This window comes from Monodelphis domestica, chromosome 1 (genome assembly GCF_027887165.1).
Source record: "Monodelphis domestica isolate mMonDom1 chromosome 1, mMonDom1.pri, whole genome shotgun sequence".
Taxonomy (NCBI): Eukaryota; Metazoa; Chordata; class Mammalia; order Didelphimorphia; family Didelphidae; genus Monodelphis; species Monodelphis domestica.
This window is the reverse complement of record NC_077227.1, coordinates 511,339,529-511,354,588: the sequence shown is the minus strand read 5'-3', so window position 1 is coordinate 511,354,588 and position 15,060 is coordinate 511,339,529. Positions and strand designations below refer to the sequence as shown.

Sequence of the window (15,060 nt, the reverse complement as noted above, 5' to 3'; positions counted from 1 at the left end):
ACTTTGGAAATCTTATGTAGAAATTTGTTGTTATGTGTAATTATTTTTTAAAATTAAAAAGAAAAAAAAAGAAAATATGGTGTGAAATGAAGACAGAGAAGTCAATGTGAGAAATGATAAGAGAGCAAAGCCAGTAGAAACCAATCACTGGCCTTTTTCCCCTTCAGAAGAAATTATCTCTTTGTGACTAAAAGTTATGGCAAGGAGCTTCTGAGCTAAATTTGTTAGTTGACTCACTGAATAGCAAAAGAGTAATAATGACAATTTTTAGGTGACATTTTAAGGGTTTCAAAACATTTTATGTACATTGCCTCATTTGATTCTCACAAAATCCAGTAAAGTAGGCACAATTCTGATCTTCATTTCACAAATGAGGAAACTAGGGCTCAGAAAAGTCAAATGACTTCTACACAGATGCACAACTAGGAAGTGTCAGAAAATGGGATTTAAGTATGAGTCACCCTGACATCATCTAGTACCCTATTCATTATGTCACACCATCTCTTACCTGAGCAATTTGGGTTAAATTTATCAATCAATAAGTAAAGTAAGACAAAGTAAAGTAAGACAAAAGTAAAACAGTGCCTGCCCTCAAGGAGCTTACATTCTTTATTTTTTAAACCCCCATTTTCTGTCTCAGAATCAATACAGAAGAGCCATAAAGGTCCTAGCTTATACTACCTACAATGGGGGTTAAGTGACTTGCCCAGGGTCACACAGCTAGGAAGGAGATTGCATTCTGATGAGGAAGACAATGGACAACACATCTACATATTGGTGCTGTATATGCAAAGCAAACTCAAAAACCTTAGGCGGGAATGAGAGACTAGATAAAATTATTCTGCAGAAATGAACACAAAAGATATTTTAAAGATTTAGTTTCTATCTTAGAATCAATACTACATATTTTCAAGGCATAAGAGCAATAAGAGCTAAGCAATGGGGATAAGTGACTTGCCCAGAGTCACACAACTAGAAAGTGTCTAAGGCCAGATTTTGAACCCCAGGACCTTCCAACTCTAGGCTTGATTCTCTATCCACTGAGCCACCTCATGGCACCCATGTAAATTTATTCTTGAGGAAAACAAGCAAGATCTGGAGGCACAGAGAGTGAGTGTTCCAGCCATGGGGAATAGTCAGAGCAAAAGCATGGAAACATCATATATGAGGAAGAGTAAGAAAGGCTCTAGTGTGAGTGTTTGGGAAAAGAAATACCCTTGGATAGGAGAAAATCCTGGATTCAAATCCTGCTTTTGGAATTTATTAGCTGCTTGAAAATGCTGAAGTCACTTAATCCTTCTGAGCCTGTTTTTTTTTTTCATCTACAAAACAGGAATAAAAATGCTTGTAGGTACCTACCTCACAGATTGATGTGAGGATCAAATATGATAATATATACAAAGTAATTTGGAAACTTTAAAGTACTATATAAATGTTAGCTAATGCCCAATTCAATTTAGCAACATTTATTAAGCACCTTACTATTGTTGCGTAGCCCTGTCTGACTCCATCCCATGAAAGTCCATGGAGTTTTCTTGTCAAGATACTTCAGTCATTTGCCATTTCCTTCTCCTGTGGGGTCCTCATTTCATAGATATTTTACAGATAAGGAATAGACATAAATAGGGGTTAAATGACTTGCCCAGGGTCACAAACTTAGAGTCTAAGTCTCAATTTGATTTCAGATCTTCCGGTATCTATGTTCATTGTTCTAATCATTGTACCACCTTGTTGCCCCCTACTATAGGTCAAACCCTGAGTACAAAGACCAAAAAAAAAAGAAAGAACAAAAGATAGTTTCTGACTGAGAGAAATTACATTCCACAATTATCTATCACCTATTCTGAGAGCACAGAGAAGGGAAGAGGTCCTATCCATGAAGATCTATGATATATAGTTTATGAGGCCCCTTGGTCTGAAAGCTTTAGTTCCTGCTAGGATTCCTGGGGATCTGAGAATTCCCAGTTCCTAGCTGAGAATGTTTTGGAGTTCTTTTTTAAGTTTATTCACATTTTATTTCTTTTCTTTTCTTTTTTAATTATTGTGCAAAACCTACTTCCACATATCAGAAAAAGAAATTGAACAAGCCATCAAAGAACTCCCTAAGAAAAAATCCCCAGGTCCAGATGGATTCACAAATGAATTCTATCAAACATTCAAAGAACAACTAACCCCAATATTATACAAACTATTTGACAGAACAAGCAAAGAAGGAGTCCTACCAAATTCATTTTACGACACAAATATGGTACTGATCCCAAAACCAGGCAGGTCAAAAACAGAAAAAGAAAACTATAGACCAATCTCCCTAATGAATATAGATGCAAAAATCTTAAATAGGATGCTAGCAAAAAGACTCCAGCAAGTCATCACAAGGGTTATTCACTATGACCAGGTAGCATTCATACCAGGAATACAAGGATGGTTCAATATTAGGAAAATCATCTGCATAATTGACCATATTAATAAAGCAAACCAACAAAAATCACATGATTATCTCAATAGATGCAGAAAAAAGCCTTTGATAAAATACAATACCCATTCCTACTGAAAACACTAGAAAGCATAGAAATAGAAGGACCTTTCCTAAAAATAATAAACAGTGTATATCTAAAACCATCAGCAAACATCATCTGCAATAGGGATAAACTCGAAGCCTTCCCAATAAGATCAGGAGCGAAACAAGGATGCCCATTATCACCTCTATTATTTAACATTGTACTAGAAACACTAGCAGTAGCAATTAGAGAAGAAAAAGAAATTGAAGGTATTAAAATTGGCAATGAGGAGACCAAGCTATCACTCTTTGCAGATGATATGATGGTCTACTTAAAGAATCCTAGAGAATCAACCAAAAAGCTAGTTGAAATAATCAACAACTTTAGCAAAGTCACAGGATACAAAATAAACCTGCACAAGTCATCAGCATTTCAGAAGCAAGAATTAGAAAGAGAAATTCTATTTAAAATCACCCTAGACAATATAAAATACTTAGGAATCTATCTGCCAAGACAAACACAGGAACTATCTGAACACAACTACAAAACACTCTTCACACAATTAAAACTAGACCTAAACAATTGGAGAAACATTGATTGCTCATGGGTAGGATGAGCTAGCATAATAAAAAGGACAATCCTGCCCAAATTAATTTACTTATTTAGTGCCATACCCATTGAACTTCCAAAAAAACTTTTTTACTGAATTAGAAAAAAACATAACAAAGTTCATCTGGAAGAACAAAGGATCAAGGATATCCAGGGAAATCATGAAAAAAAATGCAAAGGAAGGAGGACTTGCAGTCCCAGATCTCAAACTATACTATAAAGCAGTGGTCATCAAAACAATTTGGTACTGGCTAAGAGACAGAAAGGAGGATCAATGGAATAGACTAGGAATAAATGACCTCAGCAAGACAGTCTATGACAAGCCCAAAGATCCAAGTTTTGGGGACCAAAACCCACTATTTGATAAAAACTGCTGGGAAAATTGTAAGACAGTATGGGAAAGATTAGGTTTGGATCAACATCTCACACCCTACACCAAGATAAACTCAGAATGGGTGAATGACCTGAATATAAAGAAGGAAATTATAAGCAGATTAGGCGAACACAGAATAGTATACTTGTCAGATCTTTGGGAAAGGAAAGACTTTAAAACCAAGCAAGAGCTAGAAAAAATCACAAAATGTAAAATAAATAATTTTAATTACATCAAATTAAAAAGGTTTTGTACAAACAAAACTAATGCATCCAAAATTAGAAGGCAAGCAACAAATTGGGAAACAATCTTCATTACAAAAACCTCTGACAAAGGTCTAATTATCCAAATTTATAAAGAGCTAAACTAGTTGTACAAAAAAATCAAGCCATTCTCCAATTGAAAAATGGGCAAGGGACATGAATAGGCAATTTTCAGTTAATGAAATCAAAACTATTAATAAGCCCATGAAAAAGTGTTCTAAATCTCTTATAATCAGAGAAATGCAAATCAAAACAACTCTGAGGTATCACCTCACACTTAGCAGATTGGCTAATATGACAGCAAAGGAAAGTAATGAATGCTGGAGGGGATGTGGCATAGTTGGGACATTAATTCATTGCTGGTGGAGTTGTGAATTCATCCAACCATTCTGGAGGGCAATTTGGAACTATGCCCAAAGGGCGATAAACAACTGTCTGCCCTTTGATCCAGCCATAGAACTGCTGGGTTTGTACCCCAAAGAGACAATAAGGAAAAAGACTTGTACAAGAATATTCATAGCTGCGCTCCTTGTGGTGGCAAAAAATTGGAAAATGAGGGGATGCCCTTCAATTGGGGAATGGTTGAACAAATTATGGTATATGTTGGTGATGGAATACTATTGTGCTCAAAAAATAATAAAGTGGAGTAATTCCATGTGAACTGGAACAGGAATTGATGCAGAGTGAGAGGAGCAGAACCAGGAGAACATTGTACACAGAGACTGATACATTGTGGTACAATTGAATGTAATGGACTTCTCCATTAGTGTCAATGCAGTGATCCTGAACAACTTGGAGGAATCTAAGAGAAAAACCACTATCCACATTCAGAGGAAACACTGTGGGAATAAAAATACTGAAGAAAAACAACTGCTTGAATACATGGGTAGAATGGATACAGTTGGGGATGTAGACTCCAAATGAACACCCTAGTGTAAACAACAACATGGAAATAGGTCCTGATCAAGGACACAAGTAATACCCAACAAAATTGCACGTTGGCTACAGAAAGGGTTAGGGGAGGGGAGGGAGGGAAATAAAGTGAGTATTGTAACCAAAAAAAATAAAATAAAATAAGAAAAAAAACACACTTCCATATTGGTCATTGTTGTAAGAGCAAAGTCATACATAACCAAAACCCCAAAATAAAACCAAAGATACACTAATGGGAAAGACGCCAAGGGTTCTTTCTCTAGAGGTGGAGAACATTACTGTCATAAGTCCTTCAGGATTGTCCCAGATCATGGCATTGCAGAGAATAGCCAAGTTTTTATAGATATTCATCTTTCAATATTACTGTGTACAATGTGCTGAGAATGTTTCAGACAGACTAGTTCTATAGTAGCTTGTTAATGGCTTAGTACTTATTTGACTCTCTCTCTCTCTCTCTCTCTCTCTCTCTCTCTCTCTCATAGAAAAGCAACCTGGAGGCCCTGAAATCAATACAGAATCCTAAGAACCCAGCTTTGCCTAGACTATGGAAGAAATTGCTGGAGGAGCTAAGGGAAGACTGCAAGTAGGTTGGGGAATACGCTGGAAGGATGGGGATTTGGGAGAAGATCTAGAAAGTGGAGTTGGACTAAGTTGTGAATGAGGCTGGGAGCTAAAGTTTGGAGTGTGTTTGGGAAAAAGAGGAACTTGCCAGAGCCAGATTGAGTTGAAGTTAACAGAGACAAGATTCCAAGCCAATCAATCAAATAATAATTATATACAAAACCCTTATTACATGTTAGGCCCTAGGCTAAACACTGGGGATACAAAGAGTGCCTGCTCTTAAGAATCTTTCTTCTAATGAGAGAGACAATATCTATATGAAGAAGATACTTACAGAGCAAATAATCTTTTTTATTTTTAAACCCTTACCTTCAGTCTTAGAAGAGATATTAAATATCTATTAAGAAGCCACAAAGTTTTGATTCCAAGTTAGAAGAACAGTAAGGGCTAGGCAAGGGGGTTAAATGACTTGCCCAGGTTCACACAGCTAAGAAGTGTCAGAGGCCACATTTGAACCCAAGTCATTCTATTTATCATGCTACCTAGCTGCCCCCCTAAACAGGGAACCTTAAAGAACTACCAGGCATGAGGGACAGACAGTATAAATACATGGAGAGAGGAGAGCTCCACTATATCTGAGGAATCACATGTAGGTCAGTATGGATGGATTGTAGAGTACATGGATTGCCTTGCACTATATATCCTTCACTTTTCTAAGAGGATGAGGTCACTGGGTGATGGATTTAGTTGAAGCAGATTTGCACTAAGTTGTCAGCCTCACTCTCTCTTTTGGAGTTTTGCACAGTGGCAAGACAAAAGTCAGGGAGTAACATGAAAGAAGAATGGAAAGATGGGCAGCTAAGTGACTCAGAGGATAGAGAGTCAGATCTGGAGATGAGAAGTACCAAGTTCAAATGTGACATCAGACACTTCCTAGTTGTATGACTCTGGGCAAGTCACTTAACCCCCATTGCCTTTGCTGCTCTTCTGTCTTAGAATCAGTACTTAACACTGTGGGAGTAGAAACACAGAAGAAAAACATTTCCTTGATCACATGGTTCAATGGCAATATGATTGGGGATGTAGACTCTAAATGATCATTCTATTGCAAATATTAATAATATGGAAATAGGTCTTGATCAATGGCACGTGTAGAGAAGGGGTTGGGGGAAGGGGTGGGAAAGAACATGAATCATGTAACCATGGAAAAATATTCTAAATTAATTAATTAAAATTTAAAAAATAAATATAACAAGCAAAAAAAGAATCAATATTTAATAGATACTAAGTAGATACTTAATATCTATTCTAAGACAAAAGACAAGGGCTTTAAAAAAAAGTTACCTGTTCTATATGTGATAAAGGTGGTAACTGTGAAAAGGGAACTAAGAACTTCTGTAAAAGAAGAAACAAGACTTAGCTGGTGCCTGGTTGAATGGGATGAAAGAAGAGTGAGGAATTAAGGATGACATCAAGGCTGGAAACCTGGGTGGTTGTGAGAATGGTATTGCCCTTGACAATTCCAAAGAACCTCAGAAGAGGGGTAGACTTCCAAGAAAAGGTAATGAGTTCTGTTTTGGACATGCTGAGCTTAAGATGCCTAAGAAGTATCCAGTTTGAAGAAATGTTCAGTGGACACTTGGTGATCTAGAACTAGTGCTCTGGAGAGAGATTAGGACTAGATATATAGAACTGAGAATCATCTACATAGAGAGGATCATTGTAACCTTGGAAGTTTTCTTCCAGAAGCAAAAACAAAACACTCTGGCATTCAAAGCCCTTTATGACCTACCCCACTTCTGCCTAGTCTTCTTACACCTTCCTCCACATTAACTCTTCAGTCCAGTGACACTGGCCTCCTGGCTATACCATAAACAACCCACTCTATCTCTTGGCTCCTAGGATTCTCTCTTGCTGTCTTCCATGCCTGGGATGTGCTCCCTTCTCCACTTCTACTACTATATCCTTGGCTTCCTTTAAGTAATTACTTAAAGTAACTAAAATTCCACATTCTTCAAAAAGTCCTTTCTGATTCTCTTAATTCCAGCACCTTCTTTCTGTTAATTATTTCCTATTTATCCTATTATAGCTTGCTTTGTAGATATCTATTTGCATTGTTTGCATGTTGCTGGGAGCCATCAGCCTTGACAGAGTCACGCGTGGTAGCTGGGGAGATCACAGAGTGGTCCTTGGTGAGATGTGATTGCCCACTCAACCCCCTTTACATGACCTCTTTCATCAATGCCCCTTACCTATAAATTGGCAAAACACCTGTACCCTAATTCCCCAAACCATCACCAAAAAGATCAGACCCTTAAACCCAATCCCAAAAAGACTATCATGGGTTAACTTTTACTTAGGGACATAATTCCCAGCAAAACCGCAGCTACAGGCCAAGCCCAAAACTTTTCCACTCACAGAAGCCTATTCTCATGAAGCCAGCACACAAATCAATCATAGAGGCCCATACAATAAGTACAAGTACATCAAGCTTCAGTATCCCTCAGTGACTCGATTACACAAATCAGTAATTCAGGAACTCCCTAGAAGAAATTTGAATTATGTTCCCAGTACCCCTCAGCCTCAATGGTATGATTGTTGAATTGTCTTCTAAGATCTACTGATTAATTATTCCATTTTATTTAAAGCAATACATAATTTTCCTTGATTGTTTATAAGCTCAAAACTTCTCACAGGGTAATGAGAAAATTAAGCCACCTATGACAAAATCATTTATCTTGCGTACAACCTTTATTCTGTCTTTAATCACAATACAAAAATATAGAATGTTAATCAAGTGATTTGTTAAAAGTTAATGTATCACTTTTCCAATTACCTCTCTTTGATTTTGTGTATCTGCATGCCAAGAAAATTGGTATAAAAATAAAGATCAGACATTGGGATGGTGGAGCAGCTCTGAGATGCAAAGCAATCCCATAGCTGTAATGATTAAGCTGTCTTCCGTTTGTTATTTTTTGTTGACTGATCTTTTGCCACCAGTTGGGATACCCTGGAGTCGTGGGCAAGGGCGGACTTTGCCTGCTGCAGCATTAGACTCTCTCTCATTAGACTGTAAGTTCCTTAAGGGTCAGGTACTCTCTATTGCCTCTTGAATTCTCAGAGCTTAATGCAGTTCCTGTATATAGTAAGCACTTAAATGCTTATTATTTGCTTGCTTACTTGATGAGATCAATAAATGAGAGAATATAGAGAAAAAAGAGAAGAAGCAGTCTTGGTGGACATTCACAGTATGAAGGGGTGTGGGGGAGGTACATGATGGATTCACAAAGGAAACTGAGAAGAAATGGTCAACTATATAGGAGGAGGACCAAGAGAAAGCAATGTCACAAAAACCCAAAGAGAATAGAGTGTGTAGGAGAAAGTAGTCCAAAGCTGCAGAAATGGCAATAGAGGTGAGAATTAAGAAAAGGCATCAGATGTGACAAATAAGAGATAATTGGTTAACTTTGGAGAGAGCATTTTTAGTTGAATAATAAGACTAGAAGAGGAGAATAAGAGAAGAGAAAGTAGAGGCACCCAATGTCAATAACTTTTTCAAGAGATTCATTAGAAAAAGAGAAGAGAAAGACAAGGATCTAGAAAAAAATAATAGGATCTATTGTAGTTTAGAAGAAAACACATTTTACATCTCTTACTGTCTATTCTCTCCACCCCGTTTTCCTTTTTTGTTCCTGCTTTCTCTTTTCACTCTGTTCCTCCTCACAGGTGTTTTGCTTCTAAATACTTCCTCCCCAAAACCCCCTCCCTTTTATTAGCCCCCTCCTATGTTCTTATTCCCCTCCTACTTCCCTATAAGGTAAGAGAGTTCTATACCCAACTGTTTTATTATATAACTGGATGTTTATTCCCTCTCTGAGCCAATTACTAAGAGTAATTGCCCACCTCCACCCTCATCCTCTTCTCATTTTTTTAAACCCTACCTTCTGCCTTAGAATCAATACTATTTATTGGTGCCAAGGCAGAAGAATGGTAGGGATTAGGCAATGGGAGTTAAGTGCCTTGCCCAGGGTCACACAGCTAGGAAGTGTCTGAGACTAAGTTTGAACCCAGGACTTCCCATCTCTAGGCCTGGTTCTCAATCTACTGAGCCACCCAGCTGTGCCCCCTTTACCTCCATTTTAATAACTTTTTCATGCCTCTTCAGGTGAGAATTTACCCCCACTCTACCTCTCCCTTCCCTCTTTTCTCAATCCTCTTTTTCACCACTTGATTTTTTTTCTGGATATCATGTCATCATAATTACTTTGTCTATGTAAGTATCCTAATAATGATATAATTCTTAAGAGTTACAAGTATCCTCTTCCCATATAGCAATGTAAACAATTTGACTTTGAGTCTCTTACATTTTCTCTTTCCTGTTTACCTTTTTATTCTTCTCTTGAGGCCTTTTTGAACATCAGATTGTCTTTTCAGGTCTGGTCTTTTCATCACGAATTCTTAGAAATCCTTTATTACATTAAATGATCACTTTATATGATATAATCAGTTTTGCTGGTTAGGCGATTGTAAACTTGCCTCTTTTGCCTTCTGGACTATCATATTCCAAGCACTCTGATCCTTTCATGTAGAAGCTGCTAAATTCTGGGCAATCCTGACTGTGAATCCATGATATCTGAATTGTTTATTTTTGCCTGCTTGCAGTTTGGACAAGCACATTTGTAAACAACTCCAAAGGAACTAAATAGAGAGACTGATGATTAGGACAGGAAAAGGGATGATAACAAGAAACAGTCAGCTAGAGAAGGCAGAAGGGGATGGCAAGGGTGATGGGGTTCATTTAAAGAGAAGGAAAGCTCTTCAGCAGATAAAAGAATGGAGCTTTAAGTAAGGCCGGGGCAGGTAGGAAATAGCATGGTAAAGCTGACTTCAGAGAGCCTGGGTTTAAATTCTGACTCTGGATCTTTCCACCTATGTTATTTTGGGCTCATTTTCCTCACCTATTAAATGAGTGGGTTGAACTGGATGGGCTCTAAAGTCCCTACCAAAATATGTTTTACATGATTTCACATTTACAATTGTTATCATATTGTTTGCCTTCTCAGTGAGTGGGAGAGGGATTAGAGGGAGGGAGAAAATTTGGAACTCAAAAATATTAATGTTTAAAATAAACAAATTTATTAGAGGAATTTTTTTTAATTCTAGAGCAAAAAAAAAGTTTAATTCCCTCCTAGCTATAGATTTATGTATGATTCAGAGTGTTTTAAAAGTCATGTTGTAAGATCCAAAGATAAAGAAACCCCAACTTTTGTGGAAGAGGTTTGTGCATGGAAGGGAGAGGGAAAGGATGGATGAGTGTGGATGTTAAGTGATAGGCAGTAGTAGCAGCTTCTCTCTACCCCTGTCCCTACCCCAGGAGGCCTCTGCCTAATATGAGGAAAGAATCCACCTTTGTCACAATCTTGGACAAGAATTTATTGAAACTTCGACACAAGGTCCTTTCAGAACTGGACTATGAAGCCAAGAAGAGCAAACATGAAGTCATGGAGATGTTGCCCACAGCTGAGAACTGGTTGTATCGGCTCAATGCTGTGCTAGCAGAGGTAGGACAAGTGCTATGTCACCCTCATTCACTGGAGGGAGATGGAGAAGTCACCTGTTAGGCCCCCTTAATATCACGAAGCCCTTTCTTTTCTCTTATGAGTCCTTAAGAAGAGGTACATTCAGAGGCAGAAAGGTGGCTCAGTATTTTGAGAGCCAGGTCTAAAGCTGGGAAGTCCTGGGTTCAAACTTGGCTTCAGATACTTTTCAGCTGTGTGACTCTGAGCAAGTCACTTAACTTCCACTGCCTAGTACTTACCATTGAGCCCTTACCATTGTTCTGCTTTGGAACCTATTCATAGTATCGATTCTATGTCAGGAGGTAAGAGTTAGCCAGGCCCAGAGATGGGAGGCACTGGGTTCAAATGTGGCCTCAGACCCTTCCTAGCTGTGTGACCCTGGGCAAGTCACTTAATCCCCATTGCCTAGCCCTTACAGAGTATTGATTCCAAGAGAGAAAGTAAGGGTTTATTTCTTTTTCCAAGCCATAAAGAAATAGGTTTATTGCAAGGGGGCTGGTCTCACAATAGAGTCAGACTTCTGGTAAAGACCAAAAGACCCAGAGCACTGTGAGAGACTTTCCTATATACCCTAAAGAACATCACAATTTATATACCAAGTTAAAAATAATCCAAGACCACATTAAAAATAGAGTAGGATGTCACTTGATGATGATGTGAAAGTCACTTCATAGTGAAGCAAAAGACAAGAGTGGGTGGTATTGGGTGTTAACAGGTTTTAAAGCCAGGGTCAGGCCTAGTGATATATACAGGATCACAAGTTGAAGACCATAATTATTGCTGAGGCTTGTAAGGGTTAAATGTTAGGAGTCTGACAAAAGTGAGGAGAGCAATTGAATAAAACACTTAGTTTAATTTCAGAAGAAGTACAGATAGAAAATAGAGAAGGAGGAAAGAGATTATTATTCTAATGCCCTATGACTATACCTAAATTCCTAATACTAACTAAAATTTCTAAAACCCTACTTCTAACTGTTTTCTGAGGACAGGTTCTTCTTGCCTGGTAAGACCAGGCCTATCTAACCTATACTATCTAAAATTGATTCACTAACTACCTATTTTTCCTAATTAAACAAGATATTCACCACCCACAAACTCCTTAAATCTGTTTATGCCAACTGTCAGTAGTCAAACTGCCAGTAGCCCTTGACTAAGAGACAGAACTCTTGGGTATCAAGATATTCAGAGGCAAAAAGACCTCTATCTGCCAACTGTTCCTTCCTTATCTATCCCCTCATCTCCTAGGTAACGAAACTTCAGCTCTGGCTCACTGGCCCCGATCAGTTCTACCCTACTTAGAAATCCTGCTTCTTGCCTCTTTTTTTTTTTTATGTGTGTGTATGTATGATTTGAACATTTTATTTAATTAATTTAGAATATTTTTCCATGGTTACATGATTCAGTTTATTTTTTAAAAGGTAAAGGTTAAATAAAAGAGGTACATTCATTCATTCAACAAGAATTTCATAAGATCAGGGATCATATAGGGAGTTACAAGTGGCATTAGAAGATGTCTAATCCAACCCCTTCATTTTACATGAGGAAACTGAAGTTCAGGGAAGGAAAACTAATGCCTAAAGAGACAAAGAGAGTAAGCAGATGCACTGGAATTTGAACCCAGGTCCTCTGACTCCAGAGCTAATATACTTTCCACTGATTGGGTTTTTTTTTTTAATTAAAAAGCATTTTTTTAATGTATTAATCTGCTACTTCCTTTACTTCCTGATACACTGATCAAATTTTAAAAAGAAAAATAAAACCCTCACTATAAAATTTAGCAAAATAAATTCCCTTAATAGCTATGTCCAAAAATGTAAGTATATTCTACATTTCAAGTATATCAGCTATCTATTGGAAGATGTGACATGTTTCATCTTTCTTCTTTTGGATTTGGAGTTTATCACTACATTTCATCAGAATTCTAAAGTATTTCAAAGTTGTTTTTTTCTTTAATGATATCATTGTTATTGGTTATTTCTTTCTTTCTTTCTCTTTTTTAAACCCTTACCTTTTGTCTTAGAATCAGTACTGTGTATTGGTTCCAAGGCAGAAGAGTGGTAAGGGCTAGGCAATGGGGGTCAAGTGACTTGCCCAGGGTCATACAGCTAGGAAGTATCTGAGATCAAATTTGACCTCAGACCCTCCTGTCTCTAGACCTGGCTTTCAATCCACTGAGCCACCCCCTTTAATGATTACTCTCATAGCACTCATTATCCTCTGAATCAGTTCCTAAAGGTTTTTCCTGGTTTCCTCTGAAATTGGCCATTCTATTATTACTTGTGGCACAATAATACTCCATTACATTCATATACCTCAGTTTGTTTAGCTCTTGCCCAATGGGACACCCCTTTAGTTTCCAACATTTGACTGTTATAAATATGCTTGTAAGTATTCTTAAGATCCCTTTCCTCTTTCTTTGATTTCTTTGGGGAAAAGGCCTAGTGGTGGTAGGATATGCTTCATTTACTAAGTTCCTATATGTCAGACATTGTGATAGGTGATGGGGATACAAAGAGCCACCTAGCCTAAGGAAAAGGTCCTGAGGAAAAAGCTTGGGCGTCTCTGAGTGCCTCACGCATTTCCCCCAATCCCTCTTTGTTAATTTCTTACTCCTATACTCCTTCTCATCTCCCCACATCAGCCTCAGTTGAGCATCCCTGATGTGGTGATCTGGCTCCTGTGTAAAGAACAGCGCATTGCCTATGCTCGGGTACCTGTCCATACCATCCTGTTCTCCAAGGCTGGGCCCTTCTCTTGCGGCAAGTTCTGTGGGAAGGCACAGACCCTCTTCATGCAGGTGAGAAGATACCTCCCAGCCCTAGGTCTATACCAGTCTTTTGCTCTCATTTATATGCCTAGCACAATCCTCACAGGTAGGCAGAACAAAGAGGGGAGAATTTGGACCCACATCTTAATGACTCAGCAGCACTCTATCCCCTCCCTACATTCTACTGCTTCTATAGACAGTTAAAAGTGGACGAAGGGGCAGCTAGGTACCTCAGTGGATAGAGAGCCAGGTCTAGAGACTGGAGGGCCTGGGTTCAAATCTGATCTTAGCTACTTTCTAGCTGTATGACCTCGTGCAAGTTACTTAATTAACCCCAATTGCTTAGCTCTTCTGCTTTAGAATCAATACTAGAAAGTAAGGGATTTTTAAAAGCAGATTAAAATAAATATTAAGAACGTGGCAAAATTAAAAGAACAAACCTGGCCCCAAAGAGGAGATAGAAGATGTCTTTTCCCCATTTCCTTTGCAGAAATGAAATGTGGGGAGTGGAAATTCCATATATGTATTTTTTTTATTTTATTTTTCAGTTCCAAATTCTCCTCTTTCTCCACCCAAGGAAAAGGCAAGAAATAAAATACTCATACATATGAGTCATGCAAAAGATATTTCTGTTCAAATCTAACTTCAGACACTTCCTAGCTGTGTGACCCTGGCCAAGTCACTTGACCCCCATTTCCTAGCCCTCACCACTCTTCTGCCTTAGAACCAATATCCAGTTTTGATTCTAAGACAGAAGATAAGGGTTTAAAGGGAAAAAAACCAAGCATATTTCTGCCTTAACAATGTTATAGAGTGGGGATCAAGAAAAATTGGGGGCCAGCTGGGTAGCTCAGTAAATTGAGAACCAAGCCCAAAGATGGGAGTTTCTAGGTTCAAATCTGACCTCAGACATTTATGAGCTCTATAATCCTTGTCAAGTCTCTTAAATTATCTGTTTCAGTTTCCCTAACTATAAAAATAGGAATAATAATAGTATCTATCTTCCATGGATGCTGGAAGAATAAAATGAGTTAATATTTGCAAAGGGCCTTACAAATGTGCTGTATAAATGCTAACTATTATGTACTGATGGTTGGGGGGGTATTTTCCTCTTTAAAAAAATAACATAAGGTTGCTCTCTGGGGAGGGTAAGGAGAAGGGATACAGGAGGACTACAAAAGGTGTCAATAAATTTTTATTTAAAAAAAATGAACATTAAAATGGGTACGGGCAAGGCAGAGAGTTGCAAAAAGATATCATGGTGCCTGTGGAGGAGGATACTAGGTAATAAGCCCCAATGTATAGGGCAGTGGTGACTACAGGCTGATTCTATAAATATGAAATGGTCAGGATTTGGGGATTTCCAAGCCCAGACAGGTAGAGCTCCACCTTCTTCCCCTCCACCAGCTGCCCATTCGCCTGGTTTCCTATTGCACTTTGATTTCCTACAATGGGTAAAGTCCCTGGTGAGGCAATT

General features: G+C 38.2%; 1 protein-coding gene across 5 annotated transcripts in view; it reads left to right on the top strand.

Moving 5' to 3' along the window:
- The window catches only part of FER1L5 (fer-1 like family member 5), a 79,581-nt gene that overhangs the window by 44,102 nt on the left and 20,419 nt on the right, over positions 1–15,060 (top strand). For all 5 annotated transcript variants that reach the window (XM_056813068.1, XM_056813067.1, XM_016427875.2 and 2 more), the window contains 3 exons: positions 5,159–5,259; positions 10,612–10,798; positions 13,458–13,613. In XM_056813068.1, coding sequence (XP_056669046.1) covers positions 5,159–5,259; positions 10,612–10,798; positions 13,458–13,613 — 444 coding nt within the window. The remainder of the gene's footprint in view (positions 1–5,158; positions 5,260–10,611; positions 10,799–13,457; positions 13,614–15,060) is intronic.